This window comes from Gopherus flavomarginatus, chromosome 10 (assembly GCF_025201925.1).
Source record: "Gopherus flavomarginatus isolate rGopFla2 chromosome 10, rGopFla2.mat.asm, whole genome shotgun sequence".
Taxonomy (NCBI): Eukaryota; Metazoa; Chordata; order Testudines; family Testudinidae; genus Gopherus; species Gopherus flavomarginatus.
This window is the reverse complement of record NC_066626.1, coordinates 70,201,503-70,222,875: the sequence shown is the minus strand read 5'-3', so window position 1 is coordinate 70,222,875 and position 21,373 is coordinate 70,201,503. Positions and strand designations below refer to the sequence as shown.

Sequence of the window (21,373 nt, the reverse complement as noted above, 5' to 3'; positions counted from 1 at the left end):
AATCAAAGATTTAGAGATTTTTCTGCATGAGTTGCATTGAAATTAGAGCTGATCAAAGCTTTTGAGATTTCTCATCTTAAAAAAAGGCTTCACTGAAAATGAGGGGCTTTTTTAAATCAAATCTCATTTTGATGAATTTTGTTTGGGTGGGGGAAATGAACAACTGGAGGGGAAGCTAAACTTTTTTTTAATTTTTCATTTCATGATTGTTGGAAAATGGCCATGCTAACTTTTTTCCACCCATAGAAAATAAAACTAGCCAAAGGTGGAAAACAGTCACTGAAGAAAATAGTTCATTTTCCCCTTACACATACGCTTTCTTAACTTATACCCCATAGGAAAATTTGAAAAAATTATTTTCTGACCATTTTTTTCCCAAAGACATGCCCATCAGAAACATTCCTGTCTTCTGGCCAGCTCTAAATGGAATAAACAGATTGGTACTGAATGAAGGCAAATGCTTTTAACAGATGTGTAATGAGCTTCTGTATGTTCATATACTGTACCCTAGAATGAGAAATGGATAGATCCAAATTTTCAGTGTCCACTTTGGGAGTCCAACTTAGACGCATGATTTTTCAAGGATTCTGTGCACCCGCAACTCGAGCTGTTCATGTCTTAAAATCTAACCTGAGGTGTCTAATTTTAGTTGCCCAATGTGAATCACTTCTGAAATTTGGCCCATAAACAAAAACCACCAGTACCTTTATAGATTAAGCTACTTAGCATATCAAACTGCCATCAGCCCATGCTTTGGTAACTGTACTAGTTGCAAAAAAGCAATTGCATTTGTCTATAAGACTTTAAAAGGGAAAAAAGGGCATCTTCAAGTGTGTGGCCTTGTGACTTAAAAGAGGGGACTGAGTCAGCATTCCCAAACTCTCATTTTAGTTCTGTCCTGCTTTTGTGAATTTCAGCAAGTCATTCAACCTTTTTTGTGCTTGTTTTCCCCACCTATAAAATGGGTAGGATATTTTCCCTACCTCACAAGCATGTTTTGAAAACTACTTCATTTATATTAAGTTTTTCAGAGATTCTCAAAAGGCTGTCTAAGTACATCTTTCATTTTCTGTGGAGTTAAATCCTGCTGCTCGTTGATGGATATATTCTTTTTTAAACTGGATAATGGGTATCTTTCCTAAAACATCTTCATGAGAACTCTCTTGCTTTCTTTAGGATTTCCTGAGATACAGTGAGAAAGCTGGGCTGGAATGTTCCGATATCGAGGTATACTTTCATATCCTAGACTCTGTTGCTTTATCTGGCTATTGCTGAATAATGCAGTGGAATTTTGTAGAGAGAACGCAAATCACCAATAGAATATTGGAGCAAAGAAACAATTACTTATTTCATGTTTCATTTAAGTTAGTTTATTTTCTCTTCTAGTTTAAGCTACATGTAGTTGGGGGCCCGTGCCTGCATGCCAGACCTCCCATTTTCATTAGTGAAACACCAAAATTAGGGGTGGGCCAACATTTTGGCCCGAGGGCCACCACTGGGTGGAGAAATTGTATGCAGGGTGCGGTGTGCAGGAAGGGGCTCAGGGCAAGGGGTTGGGGTGCAGGCCCCAAGCCCAGTGCCACTTACCTCGAGCGACTCCAGGGTGGCAATGGCACACGGTGGGGCTAAGGCAGGGTCCTTGCCTGCCCTGGCCCTTGCTGCTCCTGAAAGTGGCCAGCATGTCTCGCAGTGCCTCTTGGGGGTGAGGTGGAGCAGGCAACTCTGCTGTAGCCCTTGCCTGTGGGTACCACCCCCAAAGCTCCCATTGGCTGAAGTTCCCTGTTCCTGGCCATTGGGAGCTGCAGGGGGTAGTGCCTGCAGGCAATGGCAATGCATGGAGCCCTCCTCCCCCCCCCCCCCCCCCCGGGGCTTCAGGAATGTGGTTCTGGCTGCTTCCGGGAACAGCGTGGGGCCAGGGCAGGCAGGGAGCCTGTTTTAGCTCTACTGGGCCATGAGGTTGGCAATCCCATGGGCCGGATTGAAAGCCCTGACAGGGTGGATCCGGCCCACAGGCCGTAGTTTGCCCTCCCCTGACCTAGATACATCAGAATCATGCCTTTATAACTTCTAAAAACAAGCATGCCTCATTCACTTTTCATTTGATTGGTGGCACCTGTGTGTCTTAATTTTTCCTTAAAGTGCTCTGGCCTTCTCATAATTAATGTATTGTTTGTGTTTAACAGAAAGCAGTTGAATTAATGTGCCTTGTACCAAAACGTTGCAATGATATGATGAACCTGGGCCGTCTTCAGGGCTTTGAGGTATGCATCTGTCATGCTTCCGTCTTTAAGCAGTTAGCTTAAAGAGCAGTGCTCAAGGGGCTACAAGCATCTTTTTTCAATAACTATCTCCAAAGATTGTCCTTCAGCCTCTTTAGCCAGTATTCTGCTCTCTTAACTGAGAGCTGTATTCCTCTGGGATTCGGGGGGAGGGATGGGACAAATGTATACTTGCAGTTCTAAAAATGGAACAATCCTGTACAAGCATCAATATGATGCCTGTTACTGCTTCCCAAAGCTTGAATTGCAGACTTAGGCCACTCCTTCTGGTAGAGCAAATAACAGTCAGACTCCTCTGCTGCTTAGCATGATAACTCAAAACCTTGAGTGAGGTAGCTAGACATGAGGGTGTGAGCACCTGTGCAGCTTCAGAGAGGGCTCTTAAATGATGTACCAAGTTGACCGATTCAACACAGGAATTGACTATCCTGGTAAAACTCCAACATTAGGCCCAGCATGTCTTAAATAGTGGCTCAAAAATTATAATGGGAATATAGTTGGAAACAGGTATAAAAACATTCCACTGGAGATGTGGCATTTTCTGTCTTGGAAACACATAGGTGGCGATGAGAATAAAGAACAGCCGTGTTAGCACTCTTAGTGAACTCTTGTCAAGGAAGGCAAAGACTTTTTTTAGTGTCAAGTCCAGAGGAATTCTGCCCTTCTGAGAATACAGTGCTCCTTGGAAACCCCAGAACGTGTAAACACCAGCAGATCAGCCCTTGGGCTGAGAGATTTTTTTGTTCTTACCTATATGCATATTTAAGTTGGCAATTTCTTAATTTTTCAGGGCAAGCTGACTGCTCAAGGAAAGCTGCTGCAGCAGGATACATTCTATGTAACTGAGCAGGATTCTGGAGGGCTGTCTCGGCCTAAGGAGCGCAGGGTCTTCCTCTTTGAGCAAATAGTCATCTTTAGTGAACTTCTTAGGAAAGGCTCTTTAACACCAGGCTACATGTTCAAGAGAAGTATAAAGGTAAGAAATGGGAAAGTCCTATTTGATAAGCATTTGCTGCTTAACCATAACTTTTCTATGCTCTAGACTGACTTTTAGGCATACCAGTCCTCAAGTGCCATATATAGACCTTAGTCTGCAGTGTTCCCACTAATTTTCAGTAATATGGACCAAGGATAGTGTAAGGACAACTGTAAATCTGCCCCTGCACAATTCAGTAGCTGACTTTACAAGATATGTAGCAAAGGGCAGGTCTGAACAGTTAACATCTGTTGCCTGGAGCTTTTCATGACTAAGAGTTGGGTCTACTGAACAACTAATGGTAGCAGCAGAAGGGGCTTCCTAATTTTCTCGCCACTAGGAGTGGAGAAGGGGAAACTGAACCAAAATGATCTTGGACCCCAATTCAGAACTTAAGCACATGCTTAACTCTAATACGGATGCTTTCCTGAATCCGGGGGGCCTTAATCTTCAGTCTTTGCTATTACTTTATTGGCCTACTTAATGTTGCAAGAGAGACTATTCAAGGTGGAAATGTTTGTAAGAACACAAAAACCAGTAATTAACTGTAAATCTCAAGAACAGTTGTAAATCTTGGTGTCTTTAAATCCATTTAATTTTAAAATCACTTCCTACCTTCCCCCTTTCAGTAGGGAGTAAAAGGGGGAGGAAAGACATCAAGTGACAAGAATTAACCCTAATTTTTAATCTAGAGGCCAGGGAAGTTGACTTCTCAATAGGTGATTCTAGAAAGTGTGAAAATGTAGGTTCTCAGGAAAGAGCAATTCTTGCATTGTATGTTGAAGAGATATAGAGAAAAATAAATATCTACCAATGCCAAAAGAAGCAAATTTGGCCTAGGGCTATCTGATAGCTTCCAGTTAAACTGCACTTCGGGGCATGACTTTGGTACACTGTTAGCTTGAGCTATAACTCTATTTTTTTGCCCTAACCCACTACTGTTCATGCACAGGTCTCTAATTTGAGTTAAGTGGTGCTTTAAGTTTCTACTAGCCAGCCCATCAGGGGAGAAAATTGAAGCTTGAGTCTGATTTGATCACCACTCTTGCAGATTGGCTGGCAGCTGGCAACACTGCCTAGACCCTACCTGGGCTTCTCCTGTCCACCTAGGTAACCCACCTCCCCAAGAAGCAGTAGCTGAGTCAACAGAAAGTCTTCTGTCAACCAAATGCTGTCTGCCCTGGGGATTAGGTGGACATAGCTCCATCTCTCAGTGGTGTGGATTTTTCACACCCCTGATGTGTAGCTATTCAATGTAAATTCCCAGTGTGGAGCAGCCCTCACTTGAGCTAGCCTAGATCCAGCAGCGTAGATTCAAGCTAACTTGCAGTGAAGACATGCCCTTAGAATGATGTGGTGTGTGATGTTCTTCTGCTTTCTTTGTTGGTGGCGGTTTTCTTTTAAACGGAGTTAATTTTCAGAATTTGTTCCCCATTCACTTTATAGGCCATTCTTTTTTTATTCAGGGAACTGAAAATTAGATGACATCACTTTGAGCTGTTCGCACATGTTGTACATGGATGCTCAACACCTCTGATATGCATATTGGAAATACATTACCTAGATCAGGGGTAGGCAACCTATGGCACACGTGCCGAAGGCGGCACACGAGCTGATTTTCAGCAACACGCACACTGTCCGGGTCCTGGCAGGCAGTCTGGGGGGCTCTGCATTTTAATTTAATTTTAAATGAAGCTTCTTAAACATTTTAAAAACCTTATTTACTTAACTATTGTATGTATAGTTATATATTATAGACTTATAGAAAGAGACCTGCTAAAAACATTAAATTGTACTACTGGCACGCGAAACCTTAAATTAGAGTGAATGAATGAAGTCTCTGCACACTACTTCTGAAAGGTTGCTGACCCCTGACCTAGATGGTGCACCATGCATCCCCTCTCTCTTTCATTTTGTGGAATATAGAGTAAAACAGCAGTGTGCCTGCTTGCAAGAATGGCTAAAGCTGACAGATCAGAAATGTGGGTTTTTAAATCATTCATGCATGTTCACATCATGTTTCACAGACACTTGAAATGTTTAACAGGCCCAGCGGCATCCTGGATTAAGGACGCAATCCTGCAAACACTTACTTGCATACTTATCTTTAAACATGCAAGCAGTCACAATGAAGTCAAAGATAGGCTATGATCCTGCAAATAGTTTGTGCCTAATGGAGTCATTGCACAGCAAGTGACTTAGGTGGTAGAATAATCAGAGTGGAAAAATATATCCCTGGATCATCGGTGGAGAATTATTCCTTTTAGTAGATCTGAGTCACTTAAAATTGGACTGTGTACAAATGGCTGAGTTCCCATTACTCCCCTCAGGGGAGAGAAATTAATGTAAACATTGCTGTCAACTCTTGTATTAGAGGGACGGTAGGGTTTTTGGGAGGCAGGAGGGTTTCAACTCTTAAGAGGAATTTTTATTAATGTCACTTTCAGGTTATGCTTATTTTTGACCCATCAGCCACGATCACATTACCTTTTCAAAGGAAGTTGAACTCAAGACCAGGGTTAGGCAACCTGCAGCATGTGAGCTGATTTTCAGTGGCACTCACACTGCCTGGGTCCTGGCAACCAGTCCAGGGGGCTCTGCATTTTAATTTAATTTTAAATGTAGCGTCTTAATTTTAATAACCTTTACATACAACAATAGTTTAGTTATATATTATAGACTTATAGAAAGACCTTCTAAAAACGTTAAAATTTATTACACGCAAAACCTTAAATTAGAGCGAATAAATAAAGACTCGGCACAGCACTTCTGACAGATTGCTGACCCCTGCTCAAGACTATGCAGATGGATATTGATATCTGGGACAGCTATTGAGGCATGAGACTTAAACCTGAAAAATCTGCCTGTAGGATGCCTAGACCTTCATTAAACATTGTCTGGAACTTCAAGCACATTGGAATTTGATTCTCCTGATGGTAATCAAATGATAGTTTTAAGTTAATTATGTTTAGGAAATTAGTACTATCATTTTATCGTTGAATGCTGCTGAACCTTCTACAATGTAACCCATGCTTCATTGGGTTTCTTGCAGATGAACTATCTAATCCTTGAAGAAATAGTGGATGATGATCCCTGTAAATTTGCTCTTATGAGCCGAGAAACTTCAGAACGAGTCATTTTACAGGCTGCCAATCCTGAAATTCAACAAGCTTGGATACAGGACATCAATCAGGTTCTGGACACACAGAGAGACTTCCTAAATGGTATGTAGTCTCTCTCTGTACAGTGTCTTCTGCACTAACAGAATCTACAAAGTTCAAATGTTGTCTTCTGCTGAAAAACACTCATCACCTTCAGGTTCATAAGGAAATATCTCAAACAGAAAGCTCAGTCCAGGCTGCCCATCTTTAAGTAGTTGTTAGCACAAAGCAAGGTCATGTCCCTTGAGCGTCTCGCACAGAGGAATCCTTGATATATTGATCTTCCCTTTTTCTTGCAGAGGAAAGGCTCATGTGCTTGTGTAGTACCACCCCATGCAATGATCTCTCTACCTAGTTCAGGGGCTGCATTGTGATAGGGAGAATCTAGGTGACCAGTGTAGAGGCATGAGAGAGAGCGTATAATGCCACCATAATCCTCAGACCTTTTAAATTGTCCAGAAAAGTTTATACAGCTCCATGCTGTGTTAATGGTTCCATGGAATTCTTGGTTGGCCCAGGAACAACAGTGGCTACTGGGGTCTGACTCTGGCAGCACTTGTGACTTCCTGCTAAAGTATATGGTTGGTACAGTGTGTTTAGCCAGGTTCAGAAGCAGGTTTTATCCCAAATCCATCCCCCCAGCATATCTGTGGTGAAAGCCTCACAAAACTTCCTTGCTTTTTCAAGGTCATGTCTCCCGATGCCTGTTAACTGCACTCAACATTGTAAATATAGTAGCACTCAGAGGCCATAATCGGAATCCACTCACTCCAGAATGGTAGCCTGGCCTTCAGCTTGCACCCCTAATATGGAGAGGCTGTCAGGCTCTGAAACAAGAGCTTAGAATAGTGTCAACTCACACGTGTTTGTAAAACCAAAATTTGCCCCAGAAATCTGAATGTCCTAAACATTTGATGCTGTGCTCCTGGGAGAGTGCAGAGCATTGCATGCATCTGACATTTGGGATGCCTGAACGGTTTGGTTAGCTGAATTGTCTAATCTTTACTTTTTTTTTTATATGGATCTGGTTCCCCTTTGGACTGCAGCCACTCCAAAGGTCAGCTCACCATCAATTCAGTCAAACTAATGCAGAGAGCGGCTGCAGAACTGGGCTTGCTCTCAGATGTAAAGGGTGCAGAGGAAAGGAAGATATAAGGTTTATTTTGGAATAAATTTTTTCCTTAGTTTATTGAATCCTTTCTCTTGCCACCTCACCCCCTATTTTTTAAGTAAAAATGCTGGACTCAGTGTCTGTCCCCTGTGAGGTTTTTCATCTCCTCAGTGTTAGGAGGGATGCTTCTGTTGTGATTTCTTGATTGGATTAATTTGATCTGTGACACTTTGTCCTGCATTTTCCTATTGCTGAATTAGTCTCTCCGCATTCCATTTAGTTTAGTCTGACCAATGCACAGAGTACTGATTCTCTATCAATGATCTGTCCAGAGCCATTGTGTGTCATGCAGCTTCAAACACCAAATCCATACTTAAGGATTTCTAGTCTTTGATCCTGGTGACTCTTCCTCTCTTCCCTCTTCTGAATAATGGCAATAAGTTGTAGAAAGATTTGCAAGCTCAGTCTGCCCCTAAACTTTGACCAGCTCACAGTGATACCTCGTGCCTAATAATACCAGGTGGGGCTCTAGATACAAGCTGTGTCACAGGACCTCTTACCATCTCCTGTAGGCTGATCAGCTCTTCAAGTGGAAAAGAGCCTAATTTGGGGGAGAGGGGTGATGAAGTCAGAATAAAAGGGTGCCCTCTTTCATTCCCCTTCTCCCTTCAGAATGATAAACTGGGATACTTTACAGTAAGAGAGGCTGAGAAAACTGCAACCTCTTTAAATCTCTTAAATTCCATTTCTCCCCCTCCAAACTACCTCTAACCTGACGGGTTCCCCACCTACACCTTCATTTATCATTGACTTCTATCCTCAGACCTGCCAAGCCAACCTTTCTCCCTTACCACCTCAGAAAACCCCATTCTCCTCTGCTCCACACCAGCTCAGATATACACCCCTATTTCCTACCTTTTTCCTTTTGAATCTCTCCACAGCCAAACACTTTCTCCTGCTCCCAGACTCACTATTTTGGGTTTGCAAAACCCTGACTTAGCTTGTGGGCTTGCCACAAGCTTTCTTATACCCTTGGTACAAGGCATCTTCTAGAGATGAATGACCAACTGAGGTTAACATTCTGATGTCATCAACGCCAATTGCCTAGTAGTTGATAACTTCCAGGAACTGCCCTACACCAAAGTAGTTATACCTCGTATACAAATCCTGAACTTTGGCAAGGGGTGAGACTAGATGACCCTTGCAGTCACTTCTAATTCTGTGGTTCTACAGAAAGATGTAACCAGGTCCAGAGTAAACTACGTTTGGTGATAATTTGGTAGCCACGGTGTCTTGTCTATACAAGTGGGTTACGTGAGCAGGTGGTTTTCTGAGTATTATGGGGGCCAGTAACTCTTTTTTAGCAGCCTGGATGTCAAGTACTTGAATAAATGCACACCACATACTTAGGTTTTGTCATTTGTACCTATAAGGGAACATTGAATCATTCTGATATGTGCTGCTTGAAATAAAATGTGAATGTGTTTATTTCTGTTGAAGGGCTAAGTTTTTCAGCATGCTGTAGCATTAGACAAGCAACTCCATCATAGCAGTAAGAGGAGTCTTGTGTTGAACCATTATATACTGAACTATGAGGTGGTCTCAAGATGTCTAAATGTAAATGTGCCCTTCCGCATGTGATGCAATTGAGTATCCCTTGGGTTTACTTTGAAAGAATTATCCGTTTATTAAAATGACCTCATGCAAGTCATGTACTGAACGTCAGGTTACACTGTCACAAGCACCAATGCATCTAATTCTCTTCCTCTCCTGCAGCACTACAGTCGCCCATAGAGTATCAACGCAAAGAGAGTACCTCTGCTGTAATGAGGCCACAAGCTAGTAGGGTGTCTCAGCCCAACAGCAGACCATATTCTTCTGTTCCAGTAGGGTCCGAGAAGCCTTCAAAGGCTACAAGCCGTAACCCATCTCTGCCACCCCTGAAGATATCTACCTCCAATGGCAGTGCAGGGTATGAACATCACCAGCCTGGGGACAAATACGAACAAAGCAAGGTACTTTATTTCTGCTCACCACTATACTCAAGCCTATCTTTCTTTGTATCGTGGAGTATCCATGAAATTATGGACTACTCAGGTCCGTAGAAACCATCTCACCAAACCGGTGGCACAACAGAATAGGTGGATTAAAGATCAAAGATGTGTAGAACTTAAAACGCTTACAAACAACTGTAAGCAAACATAAGACTTATGAGAAGTGGGGTGTTCACAACCCTGGTGACTGAATTTCCCTGTTTACAGTACAGGAAGCTGCCACAAAATGGTCCACCTCAATCTTAGAACAATATGCCCAGCACCCTGACTTGGAGATCTGCTCTGTGCTTGTCTTCTCTGAGGCTAACGAGTGCAAGTTGTGCAGATAGGGTTTTCTCTTTGATGTTTACTATTGTAAACAGAGCTGAGACCATGAACTCAGTTCACGTAGGCCACCAAATCACTACTGGTTCAAATGCATCCTTGACAGGGAGCAAAAGCTGTTGCAAGTCCAATTACTGTGTGATGCGTACCTGCCATTGTGAAATGGCTCTTGTATTAATTTCATATTCAGACATCGGCTTTCACTGCTTTTTTTTTCCTCATATCCTGGTATAGAATTTTTTTGCTACAATAAAATGCAAATCAGTCTTTTTTTAGCACTCCTAGAACAAAATTCCCATTGAACCAAATGTGAATTATGATATGAAACAGGACCCTGGCTTTAATTCCCAGAGTATTTGGATTATTAGATCACTTCAAACTCTGAATTATAGATTTTTCTTCTGATGTAAATTCACAATTATTTAAGGATTTTAACACCACCACCACTCTTTCTTCACTAGTCTGAAAACTATCCTGGATGCTCCTAAGAGGTAACTCTCACCTATTCCCCAGCAGCACACACTTTCTAACAATTTCTGTTGTCCTCTTCACAGAGTGACTTGGGAGGGTGCAATGGGACCTCTTCCATGGTGGTAATCAAAGATTACTATGCACTGAAGGAGAATGAGATCTGTGTGAATCAGGGCAAGGTGGTTCAGATCCTTGCCATCAACCAGCAAAATATGTTCCTGGTGTACCAGCCTGCGAATGACCACTCCCCGGCCGCTGAAGGATGGATTCCAGGCAATATCTTGGCTCCCCTCACTAAATCCACTACAGATAATAGCGACGGAAGCATCAAGTAAGTGCCATGTTGGCTTCCCTGGGAGCAGTGTGTGGATTTTTGAGGAAAAAAACAAAAAAAAATGGTAGGGAATTCCTGCTGATTTTTTTATCTACAGTGCCATTGGAACAAACTTTGAATGCTCAATCCACAGCATGGGGCATCCATGTTGGATAGTTCGGGTTTTGGTTATTTCTGTTTGTGGTTTTTTGTTTATACTTTGTAAAGAATTTAAAACCATAGACAGTTTTAAAGTCATGTTTTACATTGATCCATTTTACACCAACATGGACCTGATTGGACTGGACTTATATTTATGTTGTATTAAGTTACTAATATATATATATTGGTTATAACAGCTTCTAGCAAAAAATCAGGCCCTGTGTTGGACTGAGGCCTGCTTCTCAAGGAGGAGAGATTTTGTTGTCTATGGCAATTTCTTTGTACAGCTTGTATCTTTTATTTTGACATTTTTCTGTTCACGGTAACTTTTGTAAAATATTTTTTGTTGGTAAGACCCCCTTCTAAGTACATTCCTGTATAAAGTATTTTGCACTATTTAAAGAAACCCATATTGATGAAGTCAGGTTGTGCAATATAATAGATAGTCGCAATGTTCATCATTGTACCTGTAATGTAACTAATAATTTTAAATGTACTATTTTAAATATGTAAAATAAATTTTCACCATGAGCATGTTTTAATGAGGCTAAAAAGGACTAGTTTGACCCTTTTGTTTTCTTTTTGTTATAATGTTTTGTTGCTTATTTAACGTGTGGATATTTTTTCTGATTTTTTGAGAAATTTGTCAATCTGAAGTGACTAAATGCAAGAAAGTGGTTTTTTGGTATTAAATACAGAAGGTGCAACCCTGTTTAGTAATACCTGTTTTCTTTTAATATCTAAAATTGATTAGCATGATGGATGCTAAATCTTATCTCACCTGAGTGCCTCAAAATGTAGATTTGAAGTGGGAGTGAAGCCTTTTTTTAAAAAAAAATTCTGCTCAAGTGTTAATTGTCACATGATATTGGGTTTACCTGTATTATTCTACAGGATCAATGCTCCTGGTCAAAACGTGTATGAAATGTATACTAAAGCTATGGAATTATTTAGCATCTCTCTGGTAGCTAGAGACTTGATGGCATTCTTCTATTCCACTTGTGTGGAATTGGGTGCTGTTCTGTTTGTCGACAGCATTAGATTTCCCAATAAGTAATGTCAAATCGAAGCTTCCTGTGCAGTCATACTCTGCAATGAGAACTAAACCAAAACTATTGTAGTGAGTGAAGCACATGTTGCACTCTTCTTTTTGTTTTCTTCTCCCTTTTTGAGATTTACATCTCACAAATATTCTCTGCTTACTCTGGAAAAAATAGTTGCTTGCCTGAACACTCTCTAATGTGTGTCCTATAAAACAAAAACAATGGTCAACTGTGGGTGTGGTCTACAGCTCTATCATGTTACCATGTAGTATGGTTTAAAAGTGGGGTGGAATGACTTAGTCTGTCTATAAACCATGCTAAAGCAGTAACGGTACAGTGTTCACACCCTACTCTGTTTTGATCTGGTGATAGTTCAGCCAGTTGGCGGTAAGGAGAAAGAAACCTATCAACCCACCACTGACTAATCCTTATCTTTAAAGAAAACTTAAACTTGAATTCTGGTGAGTTCTGCAGTGTTTGAATAGCTCCCCACTGCTTTGCATATTCAATTTGAATCTCCCCTAGAGGTACCAAAATATCACAAACAAGAATATTGTCATAAGATTTTCAGCCAAATTTTACAAATGTGAGCAGTTTATGTAATGCTGCTCTTTTCTGGTGCCCAATGTGAATGCCCATAACTAGTTCTCAAAGACACAGTGCACGTGATGTTGTTTGTGGTGCTGTAGTGTGGACACTCTCTCTCTAAAACTGGTTGTGAATACAGTTTCAGTCAACGTAAACCAGTTTAGTCTTGTGCTGGTGTGTATAGCAGTTAGAAGGTCTATAGTTTTAATCTTGACATGACTTACTGTACCATTCTAATCTGATGCCAAAGCATAATGAATGCAAACACTTTAGAATTGGAATACAGAATGTCTGTTTCTGGAGTTTAAGATCCTAACATGTCATATTTGATTGGCATCGCAGGTTATCGTTGGATTACATGCAACTTTCTTTATAAAACGTCAAGGTACTGTAGATGTGACATGAGCCAAACTTTGGCTTCAAACATGCAAATCAAATTTGCATGCCTTAAAGGTGGGCAGATTTAGCATAATGCTTCCGACCTGGGTCCCAGCTCATTCCACTGCTGTTCTTGAGAACTTGCTGCTTTAGGTGAATATTAAAAAATACCATTTGCAGGGTTTGTGTGTGTTTGTTTAAACTTTCTGCTTTGAAAGTAAATTAAATCTATATTTTAAACTGATTTTTTTCCCCTTAATTTGATGTCTGTTCTGATCTGTGATTTTTTAATTTTGTCTCCATAGCATTTTTCTTATAAAGGGTGACATGACCTTTTTTCCAAGGCTAAGGTCATGGGGACAGTAAATAGGAGTTGGACATGGAAATCACTAATTCCATGCTCTGTTTTGTCAACAAATATAGATTTGATTAATGTCAGACAATTGGATTGACAAAATGCAATCATGTTAAACTAACAGGAAATTCTCGGCCCCAAGAAATATAGCAAAGCTTGTAGTTCTGGGAAACAACTTATCTTGGAAATCTAATGACCTTGTTACTACTTGGTTTTTTAGCTTTTCATGTTCTTCGCAACACTCAAGGATCCACCTTGAACTTCTGAACTCTTGTACTTGCTGTATCAAATCAGTCCATTAAGACCCATTCCCATCACATTTGCATCAGTTTCACTGCCTGAATTGACAAGATTTAAATTGAATTGACATTTTTAGCGCTTACATTTGTCGCAAACGTTTCTTGCTGAAGTCCCTGAAGTCTGATGACAGATTATCTGAAGTTGAGACAGCCCAGTTCCCTATTTATCTAGAGAACTGGCTTTCTACTAAATGTATGAACAGCAAATGTGGCACATTATCTGCTGGTAGAACTATTGACATTTGTTTTCAAATAAAGGTTATTGCTGAAACTGAAATAGATGCATTCCTGGTGGCTTTCACTTTCTAGGGAATTGCAGTACTCGCAAATGTGGCTGCTGGTCCCCTTTCCACATCCTTCCTTCCCTGCCATGATCTGCCGTTTGATTGGTGCATTTTTTGGTACAACAGGAAGTCATGTTCATGGCATACCCTGCGCATGAGAAAGCGGGCGGAAAAGGAGAGCAGTGGCAAAAATGAATCCAATGGGCCACGTAAATCCAAGGATATTCTGGGCAACAAAGTCTCTGTTAAAGTGAGTAAGGCCATCCAAAGCTGTGGGCCACTCTCCTGCTTCCCATCCTCCTCACCCCCTCTGCCATCCTCTCTCAGGAGAGGTAGGGGGTGACATATTTTGATTTTTATTTATATATAATTTTTGGTAGTTCCCATGCTAACAGGATTTTGCATGCAAAATAAAATGTAGCCTTTGTGTTGGTGAGTTTTTTGTTTTGCCTTTGTTTTTGTTTTTCCTGGCATCCAAACTGCAAGTAAGTATTTCTCATTTATATAAAATATTGATAAGGTTAAATATATATGTACAATGGATGAAATGCAAAATGTGGGCAGGAGTGGTGTTTTGTTTGGTTTTTTGCTCCCTTTACCTTGGCTAAACTTGGGGCTCTATCATACCAGATAGTGAGGCAAGAGCCTGTGTGAAAGCTACTGAGTGACATCCTGGCACCACTCAAGTCAAGTTTTGCCACTTATCCATTAGGGCCAGGATTTCATCTTCTGTCTTAAGCTAATGAAGTTTTCAACTTTGGGGTCACAGCCAAGTGTTTGGGGGAGGTGTCCTCAACCACTCCCTTTTCCCATATTAAGAGGGGGGACCAGCCTAGATCCTGGTGTGTGTGGGGATGGGGAATGGTAGGAGAATGTATTTTTAGTATGGGAAAGAGATGAAGAACTGTGGCTAAGATGCATCTTCTGCTATGGTTGCATGACTTATATTTTCCAAATCAGACCACAAATCCCTGTAAAAGATGATAAAGGAGCCTCCTCAGCACCTATATAGGGCTTGTTTCTCCTAACAAGGACAAGCAAATTCTCATAGTAAAATGGTATGCAACAAACAAAACCCAGGTTTGCACAGAGATAAAATGGCTACAGAAGATGTAAGGTAGCAAAGAATCCAGATCCAAAGTAGTAGCTGGTCTAGCTTGGCAGACAAACTCTTCATTCTGTTGCTTCCTTTGCTATTTTTTTTTTACCTAAACTACTCTCACAAGGTTGTTGCCTCTCTGTTTGCAAAAGCATGTTGCTGCCTACGCTGACTTTTTCTGTTTTAAAAGCATTTCCTTTACCAGTATACATTTCCATGCTGCTCACAAGTCTGCTGCTACTCACCCAGCCTAACTGATCTCTGGTCTAACTTTTCACTTCTTTCTTCCTCTTTATGCTGCCAAACAAGGAGACCAACAGCTCGGAGGAATCAGAGTGTGATGACCTTGACCCCAATACTAGCATGGAGGTAGAGACAACCATTGTGATATACGTACCATTCTTTTAAAATTTGGGTTTTTTTAATGCTTGTGTCTGTACAGTACATGGATATACACTGAATTTAAGTGTAACGTACACAAACTGCTAGCTCTGTTTCATTGAGCTCCTACTTGGTGTTTGGGCAAGTGTTGGGACGTGTTAAACCATGTGAGACTGCTGGCCTGGAGGCTTATTTGGCTTATCTTGAAGATGCCTCTGATTTAGATTTCCTCAGGTGAGACCTCTCTGACTGAAAGGGTCAGACACAATTGTCAATAAGTGCTGCTCTGCTATTTCAATTTTATATTACTCATATGGTAGCTTTTAGGTTGAACTGCTCTAGCTAGGCTAGTGTTAGAAACCACTATGGCCAATGCTATTGTACTGACAGACTAGATTGATACTCAAGTGCTGGAGCAACATTAAAAGTCAAGATTAAATTTGGTCTTCCACGCAACTGTAGCTTCCTGTTTAAAAGCCTACTTGCTGCAAGAAAGTCTAAATGGTACACTGCAGTTAGACAACAGTGCTATGACTAACTGCGCTAAACTGGCCTTTATTTCAGGGAAGGCTTAAGTTGATAACTAGACCTCATTTGATGTCTTTACCCTAGTTTTATTCCAGTGTAACTCCATTAACTTGAGTGGCGATATCCCTGATGCACATCCATGCTCCTCCCTAGATCACTGTTCCAACAAGTAAAGTGAAGACCTCAAATAAGGGAAATCAAAGTCTCAGATCTTTCAGCTCCCGAGCCTCTTCCCTTTGAGTTTAGCCACACTACAGTCAGACCTCAGGAGCTCAGAATGTAGGCCTGTTGACCTCCATGGTCTGCTATCTGAGCTGGCCTGCTCCCCTTTTGACTACCTCCTCCAAGCCAGGCACACTTTGCAGGTGTGGCATCGTGGGACTGCCTGGGCCCAGAGCAGCCGCTTAACCCCTTCCTTACTGTTGCAGGGTTTTTATGCCCCGTCACATACCTTCCCCCATCAAAACAGGGTCCAGGGTATTGTCATCAACAAATGGTTCTCTGCCCTTTTCTGGGGGGGGGGAGAAGGGAAGAATCTGCGTTTTGCTGGGCTGCTCCACCGTCGGTGGAATACCTCCAAGTTGTATGGTTGTAGCACTCTTGGAGGATTGGTGTCTTTTATGGAGCTTGAACATTTATTTAAGTGACTGATCCCTTAGACACTATTTTTGGAGGCAGCCATAGCCCACTTTACAGCCGAGCCTCCTTCCAATGACTGAGTAAATTTCTTCCTGGGGGAACCTCTTTTGACTCTTATGCAGAGGACTGGGCATTCTTCTCTGCCTAACTGCTCAGACTCCTGCTTCTGAAGCATCTGCTGGCATGATGAAGAGTTTTGAAAAATCCAGGTTAAGGAGTACCATTCTTAGCAGAGGTGATCTGTTGCATCACTGACTTCTGACCAGATAATCTTTTGAGAACTGTCCTTGATAAGGTCCATGAATGGGGGCTGCAATCAGGATGGATTCTAGAACAAATTTCTTATAATACCCTGCCAATCCCAAGAAGCATTGCACCTGCATCATTGTTGTCTAGAGCAGGGCATTAAGGCTTGTATCTTTGTGACTAACAGCTGCAATTGGCCCGTCCCTACAGTATAGCCCAGATACGTGACCTCTTATTTCCCCATCTTGCATTTAGCCAGGTTCACCGTGAGTCCTACAACTTTGAGGGCCTGCAATGTGGCAGTGACCTATCATAGGGCATTGCCCCAGTTCTGCCCAATAGATGATAGATGCTGCAGTATACTATCCATGTGGTTGAAGTACTTGGTCCATAAAGTACTTGCTCGAATGTCACTGATATCCCATGGAGGCCAAATGGTGTAGTGTGGAACTGGTAAAGGCTGAACAGAGTGGTAATGGCTGTCTCCATCCTTCTTCCTTCTCCTCCAACCCCCACCCCCCAGAATATAGGTGTCAAAGGGTTCTACCAATACCCTTTTTTGTCAAATCCAGAGTGGTGATATATTTGGCTGTTCTGAGGCATTCCAGTAGCTTGTCCATCCTGGGCATTGGGTATGCATCAAATTTTGATATTGCATTAAGCTTTCTACAGTTAAAATATAAGCATATCATGCCATCTGGTTTTGGTACCTGCACAATGGCACTCCTCCACTCATGTCTAATATTGCTTGTAATTCTTCCTGGACAGCTTCTCATATTTTTCCAAGAAAGAGGCTGAGGGGTCTCTTGTATCTGTTCTTATTCTGTGGTTGTGTGGTGGTAGGTCAAGTGGATTTGTCCAGGTAGAGCTGAAGATACAGAGGATAAAGGCTCAACTAAATGTTATATCAGGACTTTTGCTCAGGTTGGAGATCTTCTCCATCTGTATGATCTCTGAACTCTAGGTGACTAGGGACATAGTTCAGGGTCAGGAGGATAAGGTGGTGGTAGCCGTCTCACTCTGACCTTGCAAATCTTTAAAAGGTTAACATGGAAAAAGAGACCCAACTATATCTCCTTTCCTGGCTGTCAGATCTCAGAGTCCACTGGTCCAACTTGTCTTACTACCTCAAATGGTCCTTGGCATCTGGCCAGCAACTTACACTACCAACTCTGGAGTCTAACAGCACTTGGTTACCATGCCTAAAGACATGTAGATGGTTGAATACCCTTTCTTGAGTTTGTTGGACCTTCAGCAAGTTCTCTTTTGAGAGATTACCTGAAGACTTAAGCCTCTCACTCAATTGAACATACTGGACTATGTTTGTAGCCTGGGGCCTCTGTTCCTCCCCAGATTCCCAGGGGAAGTTGAGGATGCCATGAGGCTGTCTCCCGTACAGTAGCTTAAACAGTGAAAATCCAGTGAAAGCTTGTGGGATTTCTCAAAATGCACATAATAGTGGGGGAAGTAGTTGGTCTGTGGCAAGGGTCTGACATCCCAAATTTCTTAACATCTTTCAGCATTTTGTTGAAACATTCCAGTAAGCCATCTAGCTGGAGGTGGCAAACTCTTTTTTTTTTTTTTTTTTTAATTGTTTTGACCTTTAGCAGGTCACAGGTCAGTATCTGGGTGAATTGTTCTACTAAGACTAGCTCTACCACCTTTCTTGGGCTGTAGCCAGTACCAAGCGTGGTCCCTTAACTTCTGGGCTACCACCTGGGGCAGGGCCCTCTGTGGATAAATTTCTTCGTAAAAGCGATGCTGATATTTGGATATCGCATACACGACCTAATACAAAATGGCAGCCTTGACTCGCAAATAGTCCTGTGTGGCCACTGGGCCGAGTCCCTTGTAGGCAGCCTGAGATGGTCCCTTAAAATATGGGGCCAGCAAAATGGCCCGATGTGTGAGATGCAGCTGTCACCACTCATTCAAACGTAACTAGAAAAGCCTCGGTGTCTTTCTCTGGTCTCATCTTTGAGTTTTTCACTGGGATTGTGAGTGAAGATGAGCTTGGGGTTCCTGGGAGGGAATTAGTCATCAGAGGCCACAACAATGTGAGCTGAGCAGCCAGGAGTCTGTTAGACAAGGTACTGCTGTGCAGCCAGTTCTCTTACAAGGTGCTGCTGTTGTAACTGGAGGGCTGCTGCTTGCTGCTGCTAGGCAGTCATCTGTTGCAACAGATGGTATTGTCATTCTTGTAGTTGCATAGTCTGCTGCTGCTGGTTATGTAAGCCATTTGAACAGTTTCTCCAGGTCCATCTTTCCAGTAGCTCGCCCACCCACCCCCAGCATCGTCTGCCCAAATGCTTTTAGCAAAGCAGGGATGAGTTGCCTGCATTCTCCACCAACAATGAAAGGGCTCACTTATCACAGATGCCCCCAGTGGTCGGGTGGGGTGTGGCAGATTCTCTTCTCTTCTCTCCTGGTGCCCCTGCTGACAACTGCTCTGATACCACAGTGATCCTGCCTTTCTGTGAATCCGCCACCGACCCGGGTCATGCCTTTCAGAGTATATGGCATCCAACAAAGGGGTAGCCCTCTGGGTTAGGTAAGGGTCTCAGGGTCTTCCCCTGGATTGAAACCTTGTCCTTCAGGGCCTTCTGTCCTCTAGACTCCCCATGTCAGGTGTCCACTTCTTCCTTTGGCACCCTTTAGGGGTTGGTAGGGGAACATGGCCCCACCCTATCCAGGCCCCAGTGTAGATAGCTACATTCTGCGCTGCCAAAGTGCTATACTGCTGCCTCCCTGGATCACTTCCTACTATCCCCTCTGTTCCCACAAGTAAAGTGAAGACGACGACATCTTAAGTAGAAATCAAAGATCGTCTCAGACCTTCTACACCTCCCAAGTCTCCCATTGCCTTTAGAGTTGGGTCACGCTGCAATCAGGGCTCAGGCCTCAGAAGCTCCTTCCCAGGAGCTCCCCGTTCCTGGCCAATGGGAGCTGCGGGGGGGCGCTGCCTGGAGGGAAGGGCCTGAGGGCTGCAGGGATGTTGAGCCGGCCGCTGCTGAAAGCGGCATGGGGCCTACGGCACCATGAGGGCCAATCTCACGGGCTGTAGTTTGTCCACCCCTGTTCTACTCCCTGCTTTGGGGGCATGTGGTGGTTATACACTAAATGTCTGTCTGCAACATGTGACTTGCTTGCACCTGGAGGCCCAATCCCCTGTACTTCCTAGGTTGCCATTAATTTCCTGTAGCTAAAAATACTATTACTTGCTCTCTAATTCACAAAGGTCTCATTAGTCTGCAGTAAATTCAGATCAATGCAAGAGCAAACCTGTTTGGTGCTGAGCCAGGCCCTTAAAATACTATCTCGTACCGCAGTGAAGAAGAAAAACAAACCTAGGAGAAGCAGAGCAAGGCCATTCTGCTCTAGGTTGCCAGTAAGGTTGCCAACCCTCCAGGATTGTCTTGGAATCTCCAGAAATTGAAGATCATTGTTTGATTGAAACCTCCAGGAATATGTCCAACCAAAATTGGCAATCTTAGCTGCCATAAATTAAACACTGCTATATGGCAATACAAACCAGAATATAAAGGTTTTTTAAAATCCATTATTCTTTCCCTGAGACTAGTTTCTAGATCATGGGTATAGGGGAGAGGGGTACATGGAGTCTCTCATCCATAGGATTGCTTTTCTTGTATAGCGACCTTCTTCCTCCACTGTCCTGGTCGCTAAACCCTAACGGGGCGGGACCATCTCCATGTGAGAGTGACTCATTCTCCACGCTCGTTCATGTCTTGGGGTCTCAACTGTTACCATGGGTCCCAAATGGGAGAATTGTTTTGGTGGAGTGGACATCTGAGACACTGAGAGGACAGAGCCCAATAAATCCTTCTAAATTGCTTACCAAGCTAGTGCCCATTTGGGCCAGACTTACCCCTGAGCCATTGAGATGAAAAGCTCTCTACCCAGGAGGGATGCCCTGGTCCATCTGGTCTCCTTGTGAAGAGAGATGTTTAGGAAGCGAAAAGGCAGTCATCTTGCAACCTGATTGGTTTTCTTCTTCTTTTGCGGAAACTCCACTGACAATGCTACTGCAGCCTAAAAATGTAGGGTACCTGTAATTTTGCACTGCTCAGAAGAGCTACCCTCAGGGCTAAGAAAAGTATGTAAGCAGGACTACAGGAGCTTTTTATAGCTCATCTCAAACCCTGTGCAAGACTGCTTGGGTGCAGGAGGGGAATGGGATCACTGATTGGTTCTCATTTGGACTTGGAAGAAATACAGCCATATCCTCTCTTCTTCTGTTACCATTTCTAGAAGCTGGGGGATTTCACTAGGCCTGAGAGACATAATCTAGACACCTCAAAGTATTTGCATAACTAAGATTAATATCTCTGCTTCTGTTCCTATTTTTATAGGACACCTCACTAACTGTTCGCAAAGTAAATAGTTTCTCTGGAGACAAGGTGGCCGGGAACATGAGCACAGAGTTAGGAACCAGGAAGTCACAAATTCTAAACCTGGCTCAGCTAGTGTGTGGCCTTTCAAATAAATATCTGATGTATAGGAGTGCTGGTAAGAGGCCAATCTTCATAGCAGTGGTGGGTTTAGAGTTCGTGGGGGCTGTGTGCAGCTTCATTTTTGGCCCCCCTCCCCCTTGGGACCCAGCCAAGAAAAAGAACATTCTCTTATTTTCCCCCTAGTTTTTCATTCTTTTTTTCCTTCTCCTC

General features: G+C 42.6%; 1 protein-coding gene across 11 annotated transcripts in view; it reads left to right on the top strand.

Annotated features, from left to right (window-relative positions):
* Positions 1-21,373, top strand: part of KALRN (kalirin RhoGEF kinase) — an 805,383-nt gene that overhangs the window by 749,239 nt on the left and 34,771 nt on the right. For 4 of the 11 annotated variants that reach the window (XM_050916883.1, XM_050916882.1, XM_050916885.1 and 1 more), the window contains 8 exons: positions 1,177-1,227; positions 2,184-2,261; positions 3,070-3,255; positions 6,308-6,479; positions 9,304-9,542; positions 10,460-10,707; positions 13,925-14,048; positions 15,207-15,266. In XM_050916883.1, the coding sequence (XP_050772840.1) occupies positions 1,177-1,227; positions 2,184-2,261; positions 3,070-3,255; positions 6,308-6,479; positions 9,304-9,542; positions 10,460-10,707; positions 13,925-14,048; positions 15,207-15,266 (1,158 nt within the window). Of the gene's footprint in view, positions 1-1,176; positions 1,228-2,183; positions 2,262-3,069; positions 3,256-6,307; positions 6,480-9,303; positions 9,543-10,459; positions 13,105-13,924; positions 14,049-15,206; positions 15,267-21,373 lie in introns of those variants that run through there. The other 7 variants (XM_050916889.1, XM_050916892.1, XM_050916890.1 and 4 more) reach the window with 4 other exon arrangements.